The sequence below is a fragment of the Felis catus genome, chromosome C2 (assembly GCF_018350175.1).
Source record: "Felis catus isolate Fca126 chromosome C2, F.catus_Fca126_mat1.0, whole genome shotgun sequence".
In the NCBI taxonomy this organism is placed as follows: domain Eukaryota; kingdom Metazoa; phylum Chordata; class Mammalia; order Carnivora; family Felidae; genus Felis; species Felis catus.
In genome coordinates, this window is record NC_058376.1 from 113,475,806 (window position 1) to 113,503,033 (window position 27,228).

The 27,228-nt window shown below is 37.0% G+C and overlaps 1 protein-coding gene across 1 annotated transcript; it reads right to left on the reverse strand.

Moving 5' to 3' along the window:
- Positions 1-2,979: 2,979 nt before the first annotated feature.
- Positions 2,980-26,370, reverse strand: SELENOT (selenoprotein T). The gene is made up of 6 exons (XM_003992003.6): positions 26,136-26,370; positions 9,259-9,369; positions 8,557-8,683; positions 6,193-6,280; positions 4,258-4,411; positions 2,980-3,729 (listed from the first exon to the last, which is right to left on the reverse strand). The coding sequence occupies exons 1-5, from the start codon at positions 26,270-26,272 to the stop codon at positions 4,287-4,289; spliced, it is 588 nt and encodes a 195-aa protein (XP_003992052.2). The 5' UTR covers positions 26,273-26,370; the 3' UTR covers positions 2,980-3,729; positions 4,258-4,286.
- Positions 26,371-27,228: the final 858 nt, after the last annotated feature.

The following is a 27,228-nucleotide window of genomic DNA, read 5'->3' on the forward strand; positions in this document are numbered from 1 at the left end:
GTGCCCCTAAAAAGTTTTAAAATACGAACCCAACAAAGGATAACTACACAACTTTGCCACATAGCTAAAACAGATTACTTGGGACAACTGAGTCCTCAATGTTTCTTAGAAACATAATCTCCTGCTCCTCGCATTCTGTTTCCTCTTTGAGTTCCCATTTTACTGAATTCTTATTGAGTCACTCTATAAACATGAAGCAAATGGACATTTTCTTCTGTTCCATGTGGTACACTTTCTTGCAGGTTCAGTCATAAGCCTTCTGCATTCTGCTCTATGGCGCAGTGCTCCTCAGTGTGGACTACAGACAGACAGCACCAGCATTATCGGGAAGCCTGTCTGAAATGCAAATTATTGGGTCCCATCTCAGATCAACTGAATTCGAATCTCTATGGATGACATCCAGGAATTTGTCCCAATGATTCTTAGGCACACAAAAAGTTTTGAAACTAATGCTGCAGTATATTTACATAGTTATCATGTTCCTTTTTATTTCGCTCAAGCTCAACACAGGCAACAGAAAACATTCTAAAAAGCTTTGATAGAGAGTAGGCAACTTAACACTCTTCCCACTCTGAGACCAGTTTATATTTTTCTTCAAGATACAGTTCGGAACTAAGTCCACATCTATTTGCTTTTCTGAAGCTTAGGGAAAAAGAGCCCAGGACCATGGAATGGAGAGGCTCACCAGAATTTTTAAAAAATATCTGCACTTTGTTTCCTCTGGTGAGATCATTAAATTGCCTCTATCGGTCAAGAGGGGACGTCCTCATATTATTTTTCTCCAGATTTGGGAATGTCACTTTTACTTTCTCAGAAGTTCTGGAGGTTGGGGGCAATGATGGACAATGACGTAAACTGCTGCTCTCTGCTCCAACCCAGCACAGAATCACGCTACAGACCTGTTGTCAGTTCAGCAACACTGAAACACAAAGGGACCATAAGGCTTGAGAAGCAGTTTACAATCCAAGAGCAGGAAGACTTGAGTACCAGACCGAGAGGGAGGAGGTGAAGTGTTAGCACTGGCTGGGTTAAAAAAGCATTAGAAAGAGAACATGCTATTTGATACCAACAATTTTACAAAATAAAATTTCCTAAATACAGTTGTTATGTGAAGTGTCCTAGCATAGATTTAATTCCACAAAAGAGGGGTTCCTTTCACATCAGCTCAACGTAAGTTTATTTTCACAATGCTATCGTAAGCCACTAAACTTTACAATCCCTCGCGTTTCTCTCAAGAGATTTTTTTTAAAGCCTTAGTATTGAATATCATCAAATCATGCTTTAGAAATCTGCAGGCTAGTTTTAAAATCTGAATTATTTAAAATTATGACACTGATAAAATACCAACCAAACAAGGTCCCAAACTAATAACATTCAAAATAAGAAAGAATCATCATTGGACTCCTGCTGGATTTTGATAATGGTAAAGGCTGACCAACTGCTGTCATTAATGTTAATGCCATAAAAAATGTATTTATATTCTGAAGTATATGTTTTGTATATCTTGATACTGAGGTATAAAGCCATATTTTGCCAACAGATTTTTTTTTTATTAATCTAACAAGTAATTTCGTCCACAAGAGCAACTGTGGGAAACACACCAATAACATTAGCCAAGCTGCTGTAATGTTCTATGGTCTTCTAATTAACATAGTACATAAACATTTATAAACAACACAGCCACACCAGTTTGTAAGCAACTAATAAATTCTGAAATGTTAGAAATATAATAAACTAATTCTAAATACTTTCTTTTTAACTTTCCCCCTTTCCAATATTCATGCTTCCCACTAATTTTTTCACTAGACTATTAAATCCTAGATTTAAATACGGTCAAAGATAAAACAATATTGAGATGAGTGTCGACAAAATAAGACACTGAGTTTTATCAGCATCTAAGCCACTTAAAGCTATTCTCCAAAAGACAAGTTATTCACCCAAGACAAACATGAAAAAAAGTTAAAATTTAATCATAGGTTCTTCAAGGTTAACCTGTCAGATACATGGGAATACCCAAGGCTTGAGTTTGGAAGGTCTAAATGCCAAAAGGTTAACTTGTCACTAGTGGAATGGCCATCAGCTGAGGAAAGACCCTAAACACACTGAGCACTGTGTTCACTTTACAGGAGACAGGAAGTCTGGGCTAGTACTAATTAAGTTAACAAGGTTTTAAGCCCTAGGCAAAGATAAAATATTACACCTGAATAATAACCTCTTAGTAACTTCCAGCTTAAACTGTATTGACTCTTGCCATTATAGGAACTTAGGTTAACAGTTCTGCAGTCTTAATTAAAAGGATAAGCCATTAAATCAATTTCCTGAAGTGAATTATCAGACTAACTTCCTGTTAGCTAGAGATTACAGTATATTCCACCTTGAGGCTGTAAAATCATGATGATTACCAGACATCAGTTCAACAAATATCCAGTGATAAATGAAGTATAAGGTTGTGCTAAGTGTTCGGTAGACCAAATGTTGAATTAGCTCATAATTTTTCCTCAAATCACTTTAATTCTAGTAACAAATCTAGACCTATCATTCCTATTCCCATATGGAAGCTAAAATATGTTAAGACTGTTGCTATAGGACTATTTTTATACATTATGATCCTATTTCCACTAAATTACTTTTACAGTCCATCAGTTTACGTTTTTTGTTAAAAAAAAAAACCTATCTTTTTAGAACTCTGGAAAGATATGAAATTCACTGAATAAAAAACTTTTCAATTTTGTTCCTTAAATATAATAAAATTCTGATATATGATGGTAAACAAGTTAAATTATTAGGCAAGTAGTCTCCATTCACCTAAAATTAATGTTGTAAAGAGGTTCAACTGAACTTTGAAATGAGTGAGTTTCAGTTATCCTAAAATTGGTAAATGACTTATTACTGTGTGTGAATCTAAAGTATGTTCCTTATGAAATAACAAAAATTGAGGAAGACAATTTTAAATATAAGGTTAATAGGTACGCTGGGCAATAAATTCAAACTTTTTATTTAACTTACATCCGCTTAGTTTTTTATTGAGTTAGGTATAAAGGCCCAGTTAATCAACTCATTAGATTGGTCAAGGCAAGACACTTGAACTACATAACAGTATTTAAAAAGCAGTTGGTCTTTTAGTAATTCTCTGGTAATCACACACGCACACACGCACATACACACACAAATTGGTAGAGTACTCTAGATATAGGATTTCCCCCCATTATCTCATATAATGCACTGTTCACAATCTGCAGTGTTTTGAAAACTATATAAATTGGACATGACCAAATTAAAGATGCCTGATAAACTCTTATAAAGTTTTTGGGAACTTCAGCTGTATTCCCAAAAAGATCAATTTTAAACTATAAAAAAGGAAAATTCATATAAAATCACAACAGATTTAACAGACATCTTTGAAAAAAAAGTCAAATTGTAACTCAATTTTCTACTTTTCCAAGTATGACTAAGGAAAAAAAAGGTACAGGTAGTAATGTCTACATTTTTTAAAAACTATCAACTGAGTGAATCTGGGGAAGAAAAAAAAGCTATACAGTATTATTGCACTCCACGAATGTGCAGAATTCCAAAATGTGCCAGCACTGAAAAACTGTCTTGCATTGAGGTTTTCCAAGAGGTACAACGAGCCTGCCAAGAAAGCATCTGGTCTGTACTAACAGCTTGCTGTCTTCAGTACAGGCCTTCATAATGTCAGTCACGCTGCTCTTGCAAAAAATCCCTTAATGTCTGAAAGACATAGACAAAAAAGAGTATTTTATTTCAAACTTCACTCTTATAAAATCAACTTATTAATAAGAAGAGAACAGAGAACATCTCTGCTAAGCAAAAGTTAACTAATATTCACCTCTCTGTGTTCACACACATTTGCTTATAACTTTTCTATCTTGACCATGTTAAAAGAATCCGCACACTCTTAGCAACTGGTTAGTTGCAGGTAAAGGGAAGATATGTACATAAATATTCTAGTGTAATATACCAATTCTGACCATTAGTAGGAGTTCAGAGTCCAAAAAATGACGTTACAGGCCCAGCTTTTAAGCCTTGAAGATAAAATTATTAGTACAACCTTACCTTGTTTTGGCAGGTCCAAAATGCTCTTGATCACTTAATCAATTTTAATAAAGAAAACATCCATCTATTAAATCTTAAGTTGGGAACTCTCAAGTGATAATAGACACTAGAATATCTAGTACCTTGCTGATTTGTGATGAGAATGATACCTATAAATAGTTATTGTATTTTTAAACTACTTACAAAAGAGTTTTCAGTGCTGATAGGTGGGGCTATGATCGGTGATGTGGGATTGAATCCATATGCACATTGAGCTTCATTTCATTGTCAAGAATTTGAACAAGCTGTTGCATGGATGGGAGGTGACCAGATTCCAGCTTGGACCACACAGGCACATCTATAAAAATAAACAGTACCACCCCCTAAAATTAAAGATGAGTCTATAATAAGTGTTCATTCTACAAATATTTATTGTCTATACACACAGCTGAGGATACAGAAGTGAACCACAGAATTACACTTCTGTAATTACACCGTTGTATAGTTTACATTCCAGTAGGGGAAATACAGAAAGTACTATATAAAATAGCTACAAATCATAACTATGTATTAAGAATTAAAAGCAGAAGATGCTGAGGGACACAGGGGAGGCTACAAAGGAGCCTTTGCAATTATTATTAAAAGTGAGAGGTATTATTAAAATTGAAAGGTATCATTAAAAGTAAGAGCTGAAATACACGAGAAGAGTGGTAGTACAAGAGAGGCTGGATAGGTGAATGGGGACTAGATCAGAGTCAACAAACTATAAAGAGCCAGGAAGCAAGCATTTTCGGCTTGCAAAGACATATAGTCTATCACAGCTACTCAACTCTAATTGTAGTCTGAAAGAAGCAACAGGCAAAACAAGGGCATGGTTGTGTTCCAACAGAATCTTATTTAAAAAACAGGCAGCAGGACAGAGAGTGCACATGGCCATGGTTTGCTAATCCCTAGTCTACATCATGCAGGACCTTTTGGCTATGTTAAATGTTCTGGTCTTTATCTTGAGGAAAAAGTAAAGCCACTTAATGAACTTGAGGCAGTAAAGCAATGAGACGAAAATGATGTGCATTAAAAAAAAAGAAAAAAATCACCCCACTGTTTGGAACAGGTATCAGCAGATTTTTTTGTAAGAAGCCAGATAATAAATGTTTTAGGCTTTACAGATCAAGAGGCAAAATCCAAGAAATCACAAAGGTAACCAGAGAACTAAATTTCCACAAATTTTTTGACGGAACTCAAAACTTTAGGTAATAAACACTAAATTTTGAATTTCATTTAATTTCCTTGTGCCCTAAAATATTCTTTTGATGTTTTGGAACCATTAAAAAAGTGTAAAAACTACTGTTAGCTCATAGGTCATATATGACAACCTCTGGTTTAGAGAATGTATTAGAGGGTAACAAAATAATTATGGCGTGGACTAGAGTGGTGGTAATAAAGATAAAGAGAAGTAGATTTTTGAGAAATGTAGACGGCAGAATTAAGAATCAGACTTAGTAATCCATCCGATATGGAGAGTAAGGGAGAAACTGAGGTTATCCTAGGATTCTGACATCGGTAACTGGGTAGAATGATAATGGTGCCATTATAAATAAACAAGAAATGCCATGGAAGGAGCAAATTGGAGTACACAAGAATTGCAGGAAGCAGAGGCAATCAATAGATTGGGAGTAGGAGTTTAAGATTCCCAAGTATAGCACCTAGAAGAAAGATCTAGAACTCTGTTGAGTACATTCAGGAGTCATCATATGGATATAATTCTCAAGCCAGGGGAGATGAGGACCATAGAAAGTGATAATTTTGCATATTATGGAAAACAGAAAAGCCTAAAGGTCATTATAAATCATTTAAAATGTGTTACAAAATTCGGGGCGCCTGAGTGGCTCAGTCGGTTAAGCGTCCGACTTTGGCTCAGGTCATGATCTCACAGTTCGTGAGTTCGAGACCTGCGTTGGGCTCTGGGCTGACAGCTCAGAGCCTGGAGCCTGCTTCAGATTTTGTGTCTCCCTCTGTCTGCCCCTCCGCTGCTTGCACTCTGTCTCTCGCATTGTCTCAAAAATAAATAAACATTAAAAAAAATAATAAAAAAAATAAAAAATAAAATGTGTTACAAAATGCAAATTATTCAGAACCCACCATTCAAAGTTATCTCAAATGCACCTGTTGACATACACTGGTTCTCAATCATGTTGCTCAAGAAGAAAACCATCATACATGCATAGACCTAAAAGAAAATATAATTAAGTACAACAGGCAAAGTTATTTTAAAGACAAAACAATATTACAACTGAAGACACAGTAATCTTTTAAATACACAGACTCATTTTTATTTGGTAATGATTGTTTTTAAATCTACTTTAAAAGTTTCTATACAGACTATTATTGCTCTTCTATATGTTCAGATAACATACACAGAATAAGAAAAACGCATTCATTCACAGCCGTATACACACTGAAGAATATACATTCATTCACAGCCGTATACACACTGAAGAATATATATTCATAATGCAGAGACAGAATTTCTCGAGATCTTGTAATAGCCTTAATAAGTTAAACAAACGAATACCAGCATAAGAAGGGTTTATTTCACCATTTTTATAATGTAAGGTATGAATTCACAAGAGACTAGTGATGCAATAAAGAGCAACTCCACGTATTCAATACAACCTGTCCACGTTCCAAACAAATCATTTTGAGTCAAAAAAAAAAAAAAAATTGGTAAGAGGGGCACCTGGGTGGCTCAGTCGGTTAAGCCTCCGACTTTGGCTCAGGTCATGATCTCACAGTCTGTGAGTTCGAGCCCCGCGTCGGGTTCTGTGCTGACAGCTCAGAGCCTGGAGCCTGCTTCAGATTCTGTGTCTCCCCCTCTCTCTGACCCTCCCCCATTCATGCTCTGAATCTGTCTCAAAAATAAATAAACATTAAAAAAAAAATTGGTAAGAGAAAGCACTTGCATATTGAATTACATTCACTTCCCTTTTGAATGCGTACCTATACCCTTTCCAAAGAGAAGTTCCTTGGTGGACAGAAAAGTTTTAATAAAACCACCTGACTAAAAAGCAGGATGTAGTGAAGATATCAATTCACAGCAAGTTGTTTCAAAAAAAGTTAATAAAAATGCTCATAGCAAAAGAGAAAGAGCTCTCCTCCCAGTCCCACTTGAACTAGGTAGGCTTTAATTTCTTAAAGGTTACTCTCACATTTGGAAATGCCTATTTTCATGCAAACAATACACAAGGAAGTTGCATGAAAACTACAGCTTTCAAGTATATTCCTCTTCCATAGATCAATAATGTTATATGTCTTCAGAAGTAAAATGCACTAAAGATGGAATCAATAGAATTAATAAATGTAACACAAAACGTCATGAATACTTAACTTCTAATTCTTAATCTTATGCATAGCAATCTTACTAATAACAGGGTAGAGACACAGTTCAGTGAGAGGTAGCACCTGATGATGTTTATTTTAAGAAGCCTTGCCTGTTACTGGAAATAAGTTTTTTCCTAAGGAAAAAAAAAAGCATAGCTATGTAGGAGTCCACTAAAAGTAGTTTCAGCCTAGAACTAAAGAACAAGACCAGAAACCAGAATACTTCTCAGAAGGAAACCTAAGAAGCAATCTCATCCACGAGAGAAATAAAACTGTATTTCTCATAGCAGAAAGACCCTCCAGAAAAAGATGATTTTAAGTGAAACAAATGAAAGATATCTAAAAAGAATGTATGCTACAGCAAGACCCTACAAAGGAGAAGAGACAGCACAAGATTTGTATGTCTATTTATACTGATTGAACAGAAGAGTCAAAGGACAAGTAATAAAAACAGAAAATTTTAATAAGAACAAATCAGCAGAAATCCCATTTTTAATGTGAATAAACCCATTAATACCCATATTGTTTGGTATAAAAGCCTTGCATTCTATGTATATTATGTTTTTTGTATATGATTTGACCTAATCTATATAATCAATATCAGGTATTAAATTATTTTGTGCCCAGGTTCTACTAAAGTCACACCTCACTATCCTTCAAATAGTAAAAAGATGTGGCGCCTGGGTAGCTCAGCCTGTTAGGCGTCCGACTCTCGATTTCAGCTGAGGTCATGATCTCACAGTTCTTGAGTTAGAACCCTGTGTGGGGCTCTGTGCTGACGGTGCGGAGCCTGCTTGGGATTTTCTCTGTACCTCTCTTTGTCCCTGACCCTTCCCCTCTCCCACCATCAAAATAAATAAACCTAAAAAAAAAAATAGTAAAAAGATAAGAGCTAATCATTTTTAATACATAAACATAAAAACGAAGGCCAAGAAAAGAAAAACAAATACAAACAAAAAACTAAGTCCAAAAACGGTTAAGGGTCTTGCCCAAAGATTAAAAAATGATTGAAGCTGAAATAATACACGTGGACAGGTGAATCAGCAACAAGTACACAACAATCCAGTAAAATATTTCCATTGACAACCTAAAAACCTACAGCTACCAAACTATTAAGTTACATACCTTATTTTCTTGGCCCCACTGCCAGATGCTAGGAGCTTGCATGCCAAAGAAAGCAAAAGGATCCTTGCCAACAATTATTAAGCCTATTAATACTAGTTTGAAGACTGACAGGAAAGATGCTATGTGTCTATCAAAAGAAAAAAATATATATAAATTCATCAGAAGCCACAATTTCTCACCTAATTCAAAAACTTCCTAACTCAAGTATATGTATACAGACATTTTCTAGACACCAAATCTGGAACTTACTAATTACAACTAGTGAAAAAGATAGTAACTAAAGTTCATTGTGGAGTTTTAAAACAAAACTAAATATCCTTTAAATGAATAAAAAATTAACTTGTAAAATTATACAGCATTAGCCTTTAAAAATCCTATTAACAGCACGGAATTTTACACCATTGACTTTGTATAAAAATTTGGGTGTTCTTCATTTATTTCCAAAATAAAAATTATATAAGAAAACACATCTTTAAAAGATTGCCACCTCTGAAAAAATCCTCCTCTTTTCCTTCTTTCAGTAAAATTCTTCTAAATTTGGATCAAATAAACTTGCTATTTGTAAAAGAGTTTCTCTGTACATTATAACCAACTAAGAAGTTATAATAACCAATTAATTGAACCAATTCACAGAAATTTACTCACCGAAGTGAAAAAAAATTCATTAAAAAAATTACTTTTAAGTTATTGAAATTTACTTACCTATATATGGGTTGAGGGAGGTAATTTTCTCCTTCAATGCGGATGTCTGGGTACCGCTGGCTTATAACCCGCATGTACTCCTCAAACACCCGCCTATAACCTCAGGAAACACTGTAGAAAAATAAAAGTGCTTCCATTAAGTGCTACAGAATATGCCTACACTTATTTTGCATTTAGACAAAGTCTAAAAATTGCCAGGATTAAAAGTGTTTCTAATGAACAATGACAAAGTAATAATGATTGATGTTGGAGGATGGCAACATGGAGGTTTTTTCACAAATTTCACATATTTAAGTTACCTTCCCCATGTATATCCATCTATTAGAACATTAAACATTACAGATTTGGGTTACTGTTGGGCAGCAGCAAGTATCTATTCACATATGTTAGCATATTTTGAGCTCTCAAATCACCTTGCTTTTTGGGGAGCTATCATTAAGTATAAACACTGAAATGAAAACAACTCTTACACATCTAAAATAGAGACTTGCAAAACTGGGGCACAGAAAGCTTACAAAATACCAAAGCATGAGACATGAAACTTTGGCTCTTATTCCTACTCTGCCCCTAACTGGGCAAACATGCCTGCTCAATCACAATAAAAGTAACTTAAAGAACTCTTAAATCCCTTCCTACTCTACAGTTGCTTCTACTTTACAAAGAAAAACAAAGACTGGGAAGATAATTTTCAACAATATGACAGCAATCCATATCATTACTCTAGCAATTAAGTCAACAGCATCCAATATCGCCATTAAAATTTCTGAACACTAAACTGTGGATATATGACAGGCTTCCCCAGCAAAAAAAGGGAAAAAGGCCACCAGAGTGCATATACAGGCAAAAGGAAAACTTTATGACATTGATGAAAAAAATTAAAGACACAATAAAAGACATCGCATTTTCAGGGTTCAAAATTCATATTGTCGGGGCGCCTGGGTAGCTTAGTCAGTTAAGCGGCCGACTTCAGCTCAGGTCACGATCTCGTGGTCCGTGAGTTTGAGCCCCGCGTCGGGCTCCGTGCTGACAGCTCAGAGCCTGGAGCCTGTTTCAGATTCTGTGTCTCCCTCTCTCTGACCCTCCCCCGTTCATGCTCTGTCTCTCTCTGTCTCAAAAATAAACGTTAAAAAAAAAAATTAAAAAAAAATTCATATTGTTAAAATGTCCATATACCAAAGCAATCTACAGATCCAATGCAACTGTATAAAAATTCCAGAAATAGAACAATCCTAAAATTTGTATGGAATCACAAAAAAAAAAAAAAAAAAAAAAGCAAAAAAACAGAATAGCCAAAGCAATCTTGAGAAGAAAGAACAAAGCTGGAGGCACCATGTTTCCTTATTTCAAACTGTATTACAAAGCTATAGTAATCAACTATGTATAGTAGTAGCACAAAAACAGACACATAGATCAATGGGACAAAATCAAGAGCCCGGAAATAAACCCACACAAAAATGGTCAATTAATTTACAATAAAAGAGCCAACACTGAAAAAAGGGTAGTCTCTTCAACAAATGGTATTAGGAAAACTGTCAGCAACGTGAAAAGAATGAAACCACTATCTTCCATCATACATGAAAATCAACTCAAAATGGATTAAGGACTTGAACATAAGACCTGAAACCACAGACCTCCTAGAAGAAAACATAGTTTGTAAGCACCTTGACATTGGTCTTGGCAATGATTTTCTGGATTTGACCCTAAAAGCAAAGGTACAAAAAGCAAAAAATAAGTAAGTGGGGGCCTATTTCAAACTAAAAAGCTTCTGCACAGCAAAGGAAACTATCAACAAAATGAATAAGCAACCTACAGAATGGGAGAAAATATTTGCAAATCGGGTATCTGAAAAAGGAGGTTAATATCCAAAATATATAAGGAACTCATACAACTCAATAGCCAAAAGTCAATAATCTGATTAAAAATGGGGAACCAAAGACAACATAAAAATGGCCAACAGAGGGGCACCTGAATAGCTCAGTCAGTTAAGTGTTGGGCTCTTGATTTTGGCTCAGGTCATCTCACAGTTTGTGAGATCGAGCCCCATGAAAGGGCTTGGTATTCTCCCTCTCCTCTCTCTGCCCCTCCCGCACTCAAGTGCACCTTCTCTCTCTCTCTCAAAATAAAAAAATAAAAACACATTTTTTTTAATGGCCAACAGATAAATTAAAAAGTGCTCCACATCACTAATCAACAGGGAAATGCAAATGAAAACCATAGGAGATATAACCCCACACTTGTTAGGATGCCTATTATTTAGGATGCCTATTATCAAAAAGACAAAAGATAGTAAGTGTTGGCAAGGAGGTGGACAAAAGAGAATCCTTGTGCACTGTTGATGGGAATGTAAATGGTGCTGCCACTATGGAAAACAGTATGGAAGTTCTTCAAAAAATTAAACACAAAACTACCATATGGCCTAGCAATTCCGCTTCTAGGCATATATCCAAAGGTACTACTATCTTTAAGAGGTATCTGCACCCCCATGTTCATTTTAGCATTACTTACAATAGTCAAGACATGGGGGCACCTGGGTGGCTCAGTCGGTTAAAACATCCGACTCTTGATTTCAGCCTGGGTCACGATCTCACAGTTCATGAGTGAGATTGAGCCCCACGCCAGACTCTGTGCTGACAGTGCAGAGCCTGCTTGGAATTTCCTCTCTCTCTCCCTCCCTCTCTCTCTCTCTCTCTCTCTCTCTCTCTCTCTCTCTCTCTCTCTCTCTCTCTCTCACACACACACACACACACACACACACACACACACACACACACTAAACTTAAAAAAAATAGTCAAGACATGAAAACAACTTAAGTGTCCATGGACAGATGAATGGATAAGAAAATGTGGTATAAATACACAGGGGAATACTATTCAGAAAAAAAAAAAAAAACTTCTACCATTCGCAACAACATGGATGAAACTTGAGGGCATTATGCTAAGTGAAGTAAGTCAGAAAGAGAAACACAAATTGTATAATCTCATTTTTGCACAGAATCTAAAAAAGCCAAGCTCAGAGACATGGAGGCTGGTGGTTGCCAGGGGCTGTGGAATAGGCAAAATGGGGAGATGTTGGTCGGAGGATACAAACTTCCAGTCGCAAAACAAATAAATTCTAGGAATCTAATTTACAGCAACGTGACTATAGTTAACAAGACTGTATTGTATACTTGTAAGCTGCTAAGGGAATGAATATATGTTCTCACCTAATAAAGGTAATTATATGACGTGATGGATGTGTTAACTAACCTTATTGTGGTAATCATTTCACAATATACATGTATATGAAATTATCACCTTAATTATACATAATTTCTATTTGTCAATCATAGTTCAATAAAGCTGAGAGAAAAACAGGAGGCGGTACCACCAAATCAACAGAAGAGCTTACAAACTCAGGTAGGATTGTTAAGCATTTAGGTACATTAAATTCTAAGTTAAGGAACACACAAATATAAAGCAGTGAAAGTACAAAGGAAGCAGAATCAGTAATTAAGTGACAGTAAAGTAAAATGTAAGGTGCCAGCTTTGTCAATCACACGGTTATCAAGGAAAAACATACCAACCACCACCACAGGCGTCAGGTTGATATGTGACAGGGCATAACAGTCCAAACACTAGATCTCAATTTAAGAAAACTCATTTTTCAGGAAAAACAAACAAACAAACAAACAGAAATTCACCTGTTTGCTTTACAATTAATACTTCCTCTACCTTCAGAATAAAAATTTCACAAGAAATTAAGTCCCTAAAAAGTATGAAGTTTTTGCAAAGGGAGACAAATTTCCACAGCTATACTTAAAAGAACTTAGTAAACATACTTTATGTTTACTAAACAATTACCTTATCTAATATTTTATTATTACTGTTGTTAAATTCACCAAATAGTAGTATTTTGTCACAACTGCTTTCTCTACAAGAAATTTTTAATGGTGCTTTTGTTTTGAGAATATTACAAAAATAATCTAGCTCACCTATATGCCTAACTACCTTGAAACCAAGATATGCCCCCTGATGTCAATGGCTCTCAAGTTTGCATCAGTATTTACAATGGAGTTAATTATCTAAAATGATATTCTCTTAACTTTTAATGAAATATTTTGAGAGCTAGAGACAAAGTTAATTGAGTTCAAACTTTTTTAATAGGTGAAGGGGAAAATAGGAAGCTCAGAGAGATGAAGTGACTTTTCCACAGTTATATATCCATATACTTATTAATTCACTCACTCAAATACTTATTGAATGCCTACTACAAGTCATGCACTATATTAGGCACTGGGTATGTAGTGATGAGGGACACAGATATGGTCCCTGCTCTTAGTCAGGGCTGAGAGACTAGAACACAGACTTTGTGATTTAAGATCCTAGCCCCTTCCTCTAGACCCCAATAGAACATTTAGGTGATGCAAGAGCTATCTTTCCCTAAGTCCAGGAAATAATTCCCTTTGGTGACAATGCCACTAGCAAATACCCATACAGTCGAACTCCTGGTGACAGAGATCTCTGAGGTTCTTCCATGAGGAAGACCTATAGATTCTCCCTCTGGGAGAGCTAAAAACCTGTGGGCCCCAAGAAGTCCCTCGTGTTTGCTCTGGAGTTCCAATCCTTTGCCAAGGGAAGCCCAAAGAGGCCTAGCTAGAGAGGTGTATTTACATGCAGGCAACACCTCTGGTCAGATTCCTCCTAGTCACCTACTTTTCTGGCTACTGTGCTCAGAAGCCTAATTCTATCCTTGGTTCCTCCAGTCTCAAGTCTTCGGCATAGTCTCAGACCTCCAGATCAAAATCCAGATAGAATCAGTTCATATTCTTGAAATCCAAAACAGACTTTAAAATTGTACCTTTCTTCAAATTTCCAGTTATAAAATGCTGAAGTCATGAGGATGTAATGTACAGCATAGTGACTATAGTTAGTATTAGTGTATGGAATATTTGAAAGTAGCTAGGAGAGAGGATAGTATAAGTTGTCATCAGAAGAAAAAAAATTGTAACTACATATGGTGGCTGCTTTAACTAGACTTACTGCAGTAATCATTCTGCAGTACATACAAATAAGGAATCTTTATGTTGAACAACTGAAACTAACACATTATGTCAATTATACCTCAACAACTGTACCTATTTTATTTCTGAAAAATGAAGCAGTTTACAAAATTGACACAACATATTTTTTAGATGAGTTTCCTTACATCTAAGTAAACTTTCCTCCCTATATTTGTGTCCAGAATTGTGAAGAAACACTAAAGAAACTTTTCCCTGTATAACTGTTTTCCCCCAAAGAATTTTTCTGTTTTGAAATAGCTATCTCCACTGCTGACAGATGTTTTCCAAAACAAAACATAACTAGTGTTTATCGAGGTGGGCAAAATGTTAAATTAAAGGCATACATGGTAAGGAGCCAGTTCTCATTCCACTTCTACTACCACACCCAGCTCTTTCAACTTATTCCATTCTTTCTGCATCCATGAGTAAGACTTTGACTTTCAGTAAACCTCTAATACATAAATATGTGAACATGCTAAATATATGCTGCCGCCGATGTCTCTTCCTCCTGCCCCAGGACCAAAAGTCCCTAAGAAGTAGACTTAAACTTTGAAATCTTAACGTTAATTCCTAATCACTTTGCAAATCTCTAGTAATCACTATACAGAGTCGACTTGTGCAATTGCCTAATTTAAAATATGTTTTCACGGTACTTTTCTAAAAGAAAAAACTTGCATACAAATGAGATGATCTATATGTAATGGACAGAAAGGATATTTAGGAAATAAAGGAAAATGCCTTGTCTGTGCTACTTCAAATAGATTCTGTGCTTTACTAAGTCTATCATGTTTACAGTGTCCTGACTCATTATGGCAACCACCCCACTTTTCCCCTTTCTATATTATGTCTGCCCCTAACTGTAGTCAAATGCTTGCTTATATCAAACTTGAGTCCATCACTTGATTTCAGCTCAGGTCATGATCCCATGGTTTGTGGGTTTGAGCCCTGTGTTGGGCTCTGCACTGACAGCATGGAGCCTGCTTGGGATTCTTGTTCTCTCCTTCTCTCTCTGCCCCTTTCCAGCTTGCTTGTGCATACACTCTCTCTCAAAATTAAATGAACTTTAAAAAATATTTTAAAAATGTAACAGGGCAAAATCTCAGATATTTATGAAATAAATACTGATGATTTCTATTTTTAGCATCTCTTGAATAAACCTTCCCCTTTTATTTACAATAATCTCCTCGGGACACCTGGGTGGCTCAGTCGGTTGGGGGTCTGACTTGGGCTCAGGTCATGATCTCACGGCTTGTGAGTTCAAACCCGCATTGGGCTCTGTGCTGACAGCTCAGAGCCTGGAACCTGCTTTGGATTCTATGTCTCCCTTGCTCTCTGCTCCTCCCCCACTTATGCTCTGTTTCTCTCTCAAAAATAAACATTAAATTAAAAAAAAAAAATAACCTCTTCTCCAACAGTCTTCTCACCCATACATGGGACTGGATCCTGTTTACATAATGAAACCAACGCCTGCCATTGTTGACAGTCCAGAAAAATGCAAACCTGTCAGAGGAAGGCTTGAATTCCCTGACTAAAAACAAAGAAATGGGATTTAAAAAGTGACTATCTCCCCAAAGGTGAACATTTAACACATTTAATCTTTCCAAAGGACTGATAAGTCAGTCTTCAGAGAACCAGAGAAAAATAAAGTACCTTTTCTTGAGAAAAAAGGACACGTGAGCCAGGGAAGATTGAATGACATCTCAGACTTTCCAGTTTTCTATTCTAGCCTGTCTTGAGGCCCTGCTGCACCCTTGCCTTTAGGTTCACGGACTATTCTTCTAACAATTTTAAAATGCATTTTCAAACATATTGTTCAAACCAGTTCAAAAAGGTTTCTGCTACTTGCATCCCAAGAATTTCAACTACATTTCTCCCACAGTGCACCAATAGAATCAGGAAGATATTTTGTAAATACTGTGCTCTCTGATTTGTCTATAGCATTGCTCAGTCCAACAGCTCACTGATCATTGAAAGCTGTGTCTTTACATGTATGTAATCTTTATTTCTCCTTGTTCTATTTAGTAGATGAAGTGCTATAATATAAACACGTGTCTGGTGCATCACCTGCTCTAAGTGCTTTAAGGAATGAAATCTGCAAGGTGTTCTAGGAACTACACAAGAAACAAGGTATTCAGGGAGTGAAAAACAGACTAAAGTCATAAATGTTTTTAAAAAATTGCAAACAGGAGTGCTTATACACTCTGAAGACCAAAATGTGGCCCAGAACTTGTTCAGTTTTTTAAGATGAGGCAGAAGCGGCACCAAAGAAGTATCAGATTAAGGATCAGTATTGTACGAAATCAAGTGATTTCCCTTCCGGCTACCTTACTCTTAGAACACTACAGTGGCCACCACAGTAAAAACGCACACACAAAATATGACTAACGTGACTTCTAAGATTCCTGGCTTCTTTACTGAGTTTATTCCAAAGATTTGACAAACCTAAAATGTGATTAATTATCTTTTTCTGTTCTCTTCCTTCTTTTGTTTTATTCTTGAGGTCATTAGCTTCTAGTTTCTCTATACCATTGACGTAACATTTCAGGAATTCTGCTGCTGCAGACTATTCCACCAAGAATTTATAAACTGCTTAGTTCCTCAGCTCTTCCTGGGGAAGGAATTTTCTGTTTACTCTGGAAAACACTTTTTATAAACTGATTTATACAGTATGTAGTCACTCAATAAAAAGCACTCAATAAAAAAATAGAAATTCTTTGTCGCATCTTAAAATACTTTATATATATCAAACTTTTATTCTTTTCAATACATTTTTTAATTAGAGATATGATTCACATGCCACAAAATACACCCTCAGTTTATTTTTTATCAGTTGTCAGAGAAACTGGCAAAAAAATATATCGTGTTCTGTGCTAGTTCAATGGCCAAACTAAAGAAGTCTCTGGGCTGCTTTATTGCTTTCCTATTTGATCTGTGCATTAACCTGCTGGTTGTAGACTGATTTCACATCACAGTAGAATAAACTCAATAAAAAAGCCAGGAATCATTGAAAGAAAACCACCAACAGGACAATAAGTTGTAATAATCAAAAAGGGTGTGTTGGATATCAGAGCAGCAGAAAGAAGACTTGCAGTAGTATAATGAATTCTGGAAGTTTAGCCCCACCAGTAGAGGCATAGAGGCCAGACCAAGAACATTACTGATAAGGGTACGTTCAAAACTGAAGTTTTACATGTATTACATTCTATGCCCAACAGCTATCAAGCTGGAACAGAGGCTAACCAGGTAAAAACCTACTAGAAATGAACACTATTAGGTGATATCAATCTACATTCCAGTTAGGAATATAAAGGCAGGGAGAGGGGGAGAGGGGCAGTCAGGTTATCTCAGGGCCAACCACAGTGGACTGACTATAAAAGGTTGTACTCACTTTTTCAATAAATATTAACTGAAGACACACAATAAGAGATAGAACCCAAGGCAGACAAAAATTATGCCTTTTTTGGCTGGCAACATTCTAATAAAGAAGAAAAAGTGAATTCGTTAATAGTCTACTGGAGAAGATACACTTCAACAACTGGTAATATCTGAAGCTGTTTCTCTTTTGAGAAACAGGGAGGACAAACAGAAAAAACAAAACAAAACAAAAACACCTAAGGGACTACGAGAAAAATGTCATAAAACAAAAAAGCAGAAATAGCAAATAGAAAAGATTCAAAATAAGAGCCTATATCCAAAAATATTCTTCTGCAAGAAGCAGAAGGATGAGAAGAGGTAAGGAAGCACTATAAGAAATCCCAAAACCAAAAAGCAGAATTAAATATTTTGAGGCCCTAAAAAAAAAAAAAAAAAAAAAAAAAATATATATATATATATATATATATATATAATGGGTAGAAAACTGAATAAGTGATAGAAGATAAATAATCAACAAAAATTACAGAAGATCTGAATATTATCATTAACAGATTTCACAGCTACATCAGGTTTCATTTTCAATAGTAAAAAAATCCCCAATAGCCCAAAGAACATTTGCAACCAATGACCATGTTAGGTCACAAAGAATGCCCAGGAAGTAGAAATAGCAAATGTCATATTCTCTGATTAAAGTGCGATAAACTAGGGGCACCTGAGTAGTTCAGTCGGGTCAACATCCAACTTCGGCTCAGGTCATGATCTCACAGTTCGTATCCAGCTCTGCTGACAGCTCAGAGCCTGGAGCTGTTTAGGATTCTGTGTCTCCCTCTCTCTCTGCCCCTCCCCTGCTCACACTGTGTCTTTCTCTCTCTCTCTCAAAAATAAATAAACATTAAAAAAAATTAAAGTGCAGTAAGCTAGAAATTTTAAAAAACCCAATCTACTTGCTGGAATGGGGGGATTGCGGGGTGGCTTAAATGGGTGACAGGCATTAAGGAGGGCACTTTTCAGGAGGAGCACTGGGTGTCATCTGTAAGAGATGAATCGCTGGGTTCTACTCCTGAAGCCAAAACTACACTGTATGTTAACTAAATTGAATTAAAAAAAAAAAAAAAAATCCAACCTACTACTTCAAGCTCTTCTAGCAGGAATATTAGCTAGTTTAACTATGTCAAAATTTAAATGTGATACCCTTTAACATAATCATAATACTTTATTTCTGTGGATTTAGTTTATAGAAATTATTGGACCAGTACACAATATATTCAAGGATATTCATCTTAGCAAAGTAATTTTGTGAAAAACTGGGATCAACCTACGTGTTAACCAATAAGGCACTAGTTAGATAATTTAAAGAACACTCATCTTATGTAATACTGTGCCTGCTGATGCATCTCCCTATTTACTGACAGCAAATGATAAGTGATGAAGGAGAAGGCAAATTAAAAAAAAAAAAAAGCCTATGACTATGAACTCATTTTTTGTAGAATTACATAATACAGTATTGTGTGCAGAGTCGTCTTGAGTCTCTTCAAATATTAATAGAGAGCTACAAGTATTTTTTGCTTTCTTATATGTACTTTTTTTTTTATTTTTTATTTTTAACATTTATTTATTTTTGAGACAGAGAGAGAGACAGAGCATGAATGGGGGGGGGAGGGCCAGAGAGAGAGGGAGACACAGAATCTGAAGCAGGCTCCAGGCTCTGAGCTGTCAGCACAGAGCCTGATGCGGGGCTCGAACTCAGGGACCTGAGATCGTGACCTAAGCGAAGCCGGATGCTCAACCGACTGAGCCACCCAGGCGCCCCTCTTATATGTACTTCTGAGGGGAGAGCAAATTATGTGATCCCAAAATATGCCACTTTGGCATGTGGCTTATTTTGAGCTGAAGGTAATCTAGACCAGGCAGACTCAAAACAAAACAAAACAAAACAAAACAAAACAAAACAAAACAAAAAACAAACAAAAAAACCCCCAACTTACTGCTCCTTTAACTACCTGAAAGAATTTAGATAAGGTGCCTGAACCAGACAGAAAGCTGTTATCAGAGGTAACTTTTTATCTGTGGCAAGGCAAACATCTAATTACCAAACATCTGCTCTTCTTATTGTCCTGTGTCTCTCCCCGCCTTTGAAGCCCCAGGCTTAGCTGAGGATACTGTATAAGCCTCAATTGCCCCACTTGTTCTTGCATCTCATATTTTTTATGGGGCTCTCATAAGCATGTAATTAAATGTTTTTCTCCTGTTCATCTTTTAAGTCATTTTGATGAAGAGACCAGCCAAAAGAACCTAGAAGGGTAGAGGAAGAATTCTTCCTCCCCTACACTTCTTATTATTTTTACAAGAAACATGTATTATGTTTATAGCCAGAAAGTTAATTTCATTTTGTAAAAGATCAAAGTCTTCAAGTTTTCAAAGATTTACTTACCAAAGTTCTCATCACAATAAAAGACGATGAAAATAATATATTACAATAATAAAACTTGATAAATGGTAGCATTTACACTGTACTAAGACTTTTTAATTGATTATCTGCCTCCTTTATTTCCTGTCCCCTCTCCCCGCGTTGTGCTGACTCAGGCTCCATTTACATATGATCTTCCTTACTTCTATAAAGCTCTTTCTCTACATCTCCTGGTGGTTTCCCCATACCCCTCTAGATTTCATATCCTCCTCTCAAAGCCTTCCAACTCTCCTTGAATAGATAATCCTTCTTTCCACTAGGTTTTTAAAGCCCTCTATTATGACCTCTTTTAGAACACTGAACAGAAAGCTCTACTGTAATACTGTTTAACATGTCTGTCTCTCCCACCAGACTATAGGTTTTCAAACATTATTGTAAAAAACTAATTCTTATCTCCCTAAATACTGGACAAAAGGGGAAAACGGTGGCATGAAAAAAAGGGGCATAAAAAACAAGGAGCTGATGATGAGCAGTTCTTGCAAAACCCACATGGCAAGATTTCTTCCTCACCAATCCCAGGCTGCACCCCCATCAAGGTAAGTCATGTGAAAACAGGATTTGATTTCCCTTTTTGGAAAGCAGAAAAGGTGACAATCAGATGAACCAGGAAGTTCCAACTACACTCTTCAGTGACAAAGGCAGAAATGAAACACGTATGTATGCTTTCATTTTCTGCCATGAAGCTTCCTAACATATAAAACAGAGTAACAGAATTTTAAACGTTACTTGGCATGCAACCAGTAACTTCATGTTAGAGATGAAAAAATTGAGAGCTAAAGAGATTCAGTAATTTCCAGAAAGTCATTCAGAAGATAAGAGGCAGATCAACTTAGAACCTGGGCCTCCAAAGCATTAGTCCAATAAATGCAGTTTCCCAGTAACTATACTATTCAAAATTTATAAGGTTAACTTGGTGTTTCCAAATGACACATTCAATTTGATTTCCACCACTTACCTTAATGGCAAATGGTAAGGAAACAATGTTTCCATTTTCTGTAAGAGGAGATAAAACCTTTAAAACCACTCATATTTTACCTACTTCTAAAAGCTTTGGACTCAAGTACTTTGTTCATTATTATTATTATTATTTTAAACAGGCTCCACATCCAATGTGGAGTTTGAACTCACCACCCTGAGATCAAGAGTCACATGCTCTACTGACTGAGCCAGGCAAGTGCCCCTTTCTTTGCTCATTAAGTAGAGACAACTATTATGTGTACATTATTCATTTAGATACTGCAGTTGTTTGTTGTTTAAATAGTAAAACAAAAACAAAAACAAAATGGTGACTAAGTTCTACATAATTATGGAAAACTTTAAAAATCTATTATAGTGGTAGGTGTGGCAGCCAGCATTTCGTTTTTCTCTAATCACACTCCATTAGTTCTCTACTATCTGGATCAACTTACTCATTTATTTCATTGATTCCAAGAAGTACACTTCTCCTATTTAGCATCTTTTTAAAAATCAGGATTTATCTTATAATCATTACTGTGTCCCAGTTTAAATGGCAGTATTTTTTTTTTTTCCTTCTGAGTGGTATATAAAATAATGTGTAACTTATAATACATCACATCTTAGGTTTGGTGAAATACAGTAACTGGTATTTAAGTTTTTAGTTTCAGTTACTATGGCTATTTTGGGGAGATGAAATTTCTTTGTAGGATATTCCCATTATTGTATTTTAAAAATTCAGGGTTCCTCCCTTTCCTTCTCTCTCTCCTCTCTCTCTCCTCTCTCTCTCTCTCTCTCTCTCTCTCTCTCTCTCTCTCTCTCTCACACACACACACACACACACACACACACACACACCCATAAAATTGGTCTCCTTTAACATTCTAGTGAATGGCACAGTACCACGCCAGAACTCAGGAGCCATCTTTGACACCTCTCACTCCATGCATCCTCTCCTTCCCCCCAAATATGTAACTTATCATGAAAAACTGCATCTCGTAAAGATCTTAACCTGTCCCTTTACATTCTATTTCTACCACCACCATTGTGATTGTATTCCAAGCTCCATCATCTCTCACCTGGGCAACTCCCAACAGTCCCCTTAAATGGTTTCCCCATACTTATTCTTTGTCCCCTATAATGTCTTTTCCACAATGATCCTGAGCTTTTCTTAACATGGCCTGCCAGACCTTCCTGGGTTTGTGCCACCTTCTTTTTGGTCTTTGAGGTCAGCAGCCTTGGCTTCAAGCAATTATGTTCTCTTTACTACAAAGCCAGTGAACCTGTTATTCCCATTGCTTGAAAGCTCTCTGGCAATAAATCTTACCCTTTAGATCTCAGTTCAAAGTAGGTTTCCTCATGAAAACCTTCCCTGATCCTCTGACTAGTTGTCTCACACAACTATTCCTTTATAGCAGTTAGCACAATTAGAATTTTATGTGTTGTCCATGGATTAATGACTGCCTTCCATTCTTGCCTAAGATGTCTATGAGAAAACCGAATTCCCAGCAACAAAGTGCCTGCACAGAGGAGGTGCTCAAATATTTGTTGAATATGCAAATATTAGGTCCACGGTAACTCACGATCTGTAGGACTCACAATTTCTCCGATTTCTTCAATTCAGCCTTTTACTAATCTTAGTATCAACATCCAAATCAGTCTTAGGGCTTTATTTTCTTGCCTCCATACCATGAAAGCAAAGGCTGAGTTGGTATAAATTTAAATACAAATCTGTTCTTGTAGTAGTTGTTTCATTTACCTCTAAAAAATACTTTGTGTTGGTTGTCCTAAAATTATAGCAGTGGATTCTTAAATTAACCAAAATTATAAAATTCTGCTCCACTCTGCTTACATTTTGAAATCTCAGCTTTATTTAACCTACAGTTCTTAGTGAATCAGTTGTCAAATACTCAGATAAGTATTAACTGTAAAGAGTTGTAGCCAGTAAGCTCTTTAAATTACAAGTGATTAGATGTTGTAGGTCTGACTACATGTTAAATCTCAAATATGAAAAAAATAAAGCATGCATATAAAAACATCATGCCAAACGGTACCTGTCAGAATACATTCACATACAGAATGCATTTATTCATAAAAGTCACAAGAAAGGAAAATGTTACAAGGGAACTTTATTTTAAGCTCTGATTAGAGAACTTTCTTTTTTTACGTTCAATGTTTAAACATCCAAATAAGCAAGATAAGTTTTCTCCCAAAATAAGAAATCAGTTGTCATCAAACTTATCTAATTCTGTCACTCCGTCAATTAACATAAACTGAAGACTTACGTATATAAAGTAATACTGCGCATTTCTGGAAGTTTCATGAGGGATCACATCTATATTGTTCACCATGGTATCTTTAGCCCTGGTACAAACAAGTCTTGAATGAATATTTACTGAAAAAGTACATGAATGTAGAATAGTAAACTTTGTTTTAAGCTATTCCGCACACTGATCTCTCTCCCTTTAATTTCACTTATGTTGTGCTGTTTTGTTCTTTAGCAATTATAAAAGTGGTACAATTAACGGATGATATACTGAGCTACAGTTAAAGAGAGAGTACTCATAATAAATATAAAGGAGGACAAAAGCAATTGAAAGTAAGGTAAAAATAGTTCTCTCCTTTGTTAATAGTGGTAATTAGTGAAAAATTGCCTTTTACAGCACTTAAATTTCAAGGAGAATTCAAAGAATTTTCACAGATTTAGCCTCAATCGTTTTAGCTTCCTCTCCTCTCCCAAAACTGCAAATGAATGTCCAAGAGATTCTGCCAAAACAAGAAACCCAATATTCAATTTACTATACACAGATTAACCTCTTGGGGAAAAAGTAACAAACAACAAGCTAATTTACCTGTATATGGAGGGCATACTAATAAAATTGTTTCCCATGTATGACTAAAACCAAACAAAACTGATTTCCATACATAACATGCTCTGGGTTACTGAAAAAGAAAACTCTTATTAGACTTTTGGGACAAGTTTGTACTTTAAAAGAAAGAAAAAGAATGAAAAAAATTATGGATCACAAATTCAAATGAAGTACCTAAAATTTTTAAAAAGTTGAGAGGAAGAACTGGATGCCCTTCCCAGAACATTTTGAAAACTTTGCTATGAACATCCTCAGTGGAAGGTGCACTTGTTAAATTATTGTGACAAAGGGGCACCTGGGTGGCTCAGTCGGTTGGGCGTCCGACTTCAGCTCAGGTCACGATCTCACAGTTCGTGAGTTCGAGCCCTGCGTCGGGCTCTGTGCTGACAGCTCAGAGCCTGGAGCCTGCTTCACATTCTGTGTCTCCCTCTCTCTCTGCCCCTTCCCTGCTCATGCTGTGTCTCTCTCTGTCTCAAAAATAAATAAACATTAAAAAAAAAAAATTTAATTATTGTGACAAGTATCCCAACAGAAGCAATTGTAAAAGAAGAGTATTTTGGAAAAGTACAAGTGAAACCAAGAGATGCAAAAGTAGGAAAGAGAAAAATTACATAACTTGGAAACTGCACTCTTTTTTAAACTACTTACATCCAAAGTTTCACACTTAATCCTTAACAATAATTACAGACAGTAAAAATGACAGCCACTCTCTAATTGTTAAAAATTATGGAAAAAGTTGGAATGGTCAAGCCATAACTTCCATTTACAGTTTTTACAGTACGTTACAGAAAATGATGTATGCTGGCCACACAGTAAACAGTTCAAGGAGTTTGTTGTTGTTTTTAATCAAGAAACTTCTAGGTTTTTATAGTTTTCACTCCAAAATAAAGTCTCAACATCTCACTTTCGGACTCTATGGGTCACTTAAACTGAATTTTAAAATTTTAAGTATTTGCGTACTCTTTAAAGATTAAGCAAAAAAACAAAAAAACAAAAAAACCACTGGGTAAGCAGAAAATCTAACCTTTAATACACTTATATTAATAAAGTTTTAAAAAGCCAATTTTAACTGCATTATGGCCAACACCAACACTCCAAAGTACCATGACTCTGAAAAATTACTTACCTAACCATCCTATCCTGAAGAAAATACAATCTTTTGTGATACAGGATTCTAATTTCTACAATTTTACTATTTTAGTTTAGCCTTTCAGTCTCCCCCAACCCAGTTACCTTATTACATGCATTATTGCTCAAGTTCTAACTTAACTAGGTAACAACAAAATCACAGAAAGAACAACGTCGACAAATGCCAGCTTTTTTTTTTTTTCTGGTTCAGGGTTTTGTTTTTGCTTTTGTTTGTTTTTTTGTTTTGTTTTGTTTTTCTATTTATCTGAATGCATAAGATAGAAAGGTAGAAAGACATGCCAGGTCAGGCAACTCCAGGGAGGGGGTTGTAGAGGAATGGGGGAGAAAGATAAGAGTTGTTTGGGAGTGACCGTTGTCAGAAGAGCAACGTGCTCCTTTTCAAAGACCTTTTGGAAACTGCAAACTGAGAAATCAGCCTCCCAGGACCTCTCCTCGCCCTCCGGCTGTCAGAATGCCCACTCCCTCACTCAACAATCGACCGGGGAAGGTCCAGCAGAAAAGGCGTCTATCCCTCGTGGGTCTCCTCCAACGACCCGAATTAACCTTCGCCCAGCGGCGCAGCGACGGCGCCCGGCAGAACCCCGAGAAAGGGGAGAGGAAAAGGGAACCGGGTGGCAAACGCTGGAGCTCCTCCACCGACGCTGCGCCAACTCGTGCCCACCTCCGCAAGCAGCCAGGGTGGCCATGGCGTGACGCCGCCAACCGGTCCTCCGTACTGACAACTGTCCCCACCTCTTCGCCTTTCAGTATTTAACCTTACCTTGCCCTCCTTCCCCACTCCCACCATTCTAGGAGGCAAAAAAGAACTGGGCGAAGTGAGCGGTTATACTTGGAGAAAAGAAGGGCAGCCTGACAGTCCCAGGAAGGCCCTCTGAGACGGCAAGCTGCGGAAGGCTGCTGGCGCCGTTCTTCCGGGCCAAGGGGGAGGTTCAGCCCGCTAGGCCGCAGAGCCGGGGCCTCGCCTGGAGACAGAGGCCGAGCAGAGGCGCGGCGGCACTGCCGGGGCCCGGCGCACATACTCACCAAATCTGGAACTTGAGCAGCGGCCCCGTGGCGTACTGCATCTTTAATCTTTTGCTAGGCACGCCGCCCAGGTTGGCCGAGGCATCGCTCCGGATCACCGCCGACGCCGCCACCAGGAGAACTAGCAGAAACCTCATCTTAATCGAGCCAGCCACTTCGGCCGCCCTCAAACTGAGACTGCAGCCAGCCCAAGGCCGAGCGGGAGCCGCGAGCAGCTCCCCACCGCGCAGGCGCGATCCGCCAAGGTCGGGGAGGGAAGCAGAAATGCGCCTGCGCAGTGCGGCGCCAACTCACGCTCTGGGAGGCATCGCTGACCTGTTTCACTGTCATGACCCACCATCTTGGATGTGTGCTGAGACTCGGGGATGGAGTTCGATGAGTAGGGAGGGAACGAAGTAGCTGATGGGATGATGTCAAAGGCGCCTGTTAATCATAGCTCCCTGCACGTGTGGGTTCTACATACAATTTCACTTAATTCAGACATTAATCTGCCTGAGACTCTTAGGAGCACCTATTTAGCAGCCTCAATTCTGGTGTGGAGGATAAAAGAGAAAGCCCGAGCTTTCTGAACAGTTAATGCTTCACCCTTGGGGTGCCATGCCATGGCTTTTTCTTTGATCTTACAATATTGCACACTCCTAAAAAAAAATTTTTTTTTAAAGACTTTTGTAAAATTTCCATCATGTAGAGGAGTAGAATAATTACCTTACTCATTAACAACCTTTAACAACTGGTGACATTTTGACAGTCTCGATTGTCTATAGCTCTAACCTCTTCTTCCCCCAGGGATGCAAATATCAGACATAATATTTATTTCATTTGTAGGTATTTAAGCATGTATCTCTAAGAAAAAAACAGCAACAACTAGTCTTTGGGGGAAAAAAGAAAAACACTGACCACAATAACGTTATTTGACCTTAAAAAAAAAAAAAGCAATTCCTTAATACCAAATATCCAGTGTTCAAATTTCTTCTGTCTTAATAGATATTAATTTTCCTAAAATCAGGACCAAAATATAATCCATTGCCATTGGTTGATACATCTTTTAGTTTCTGTCAGACGTTTAAAACCAAGAATATACCAGGAATTGAGA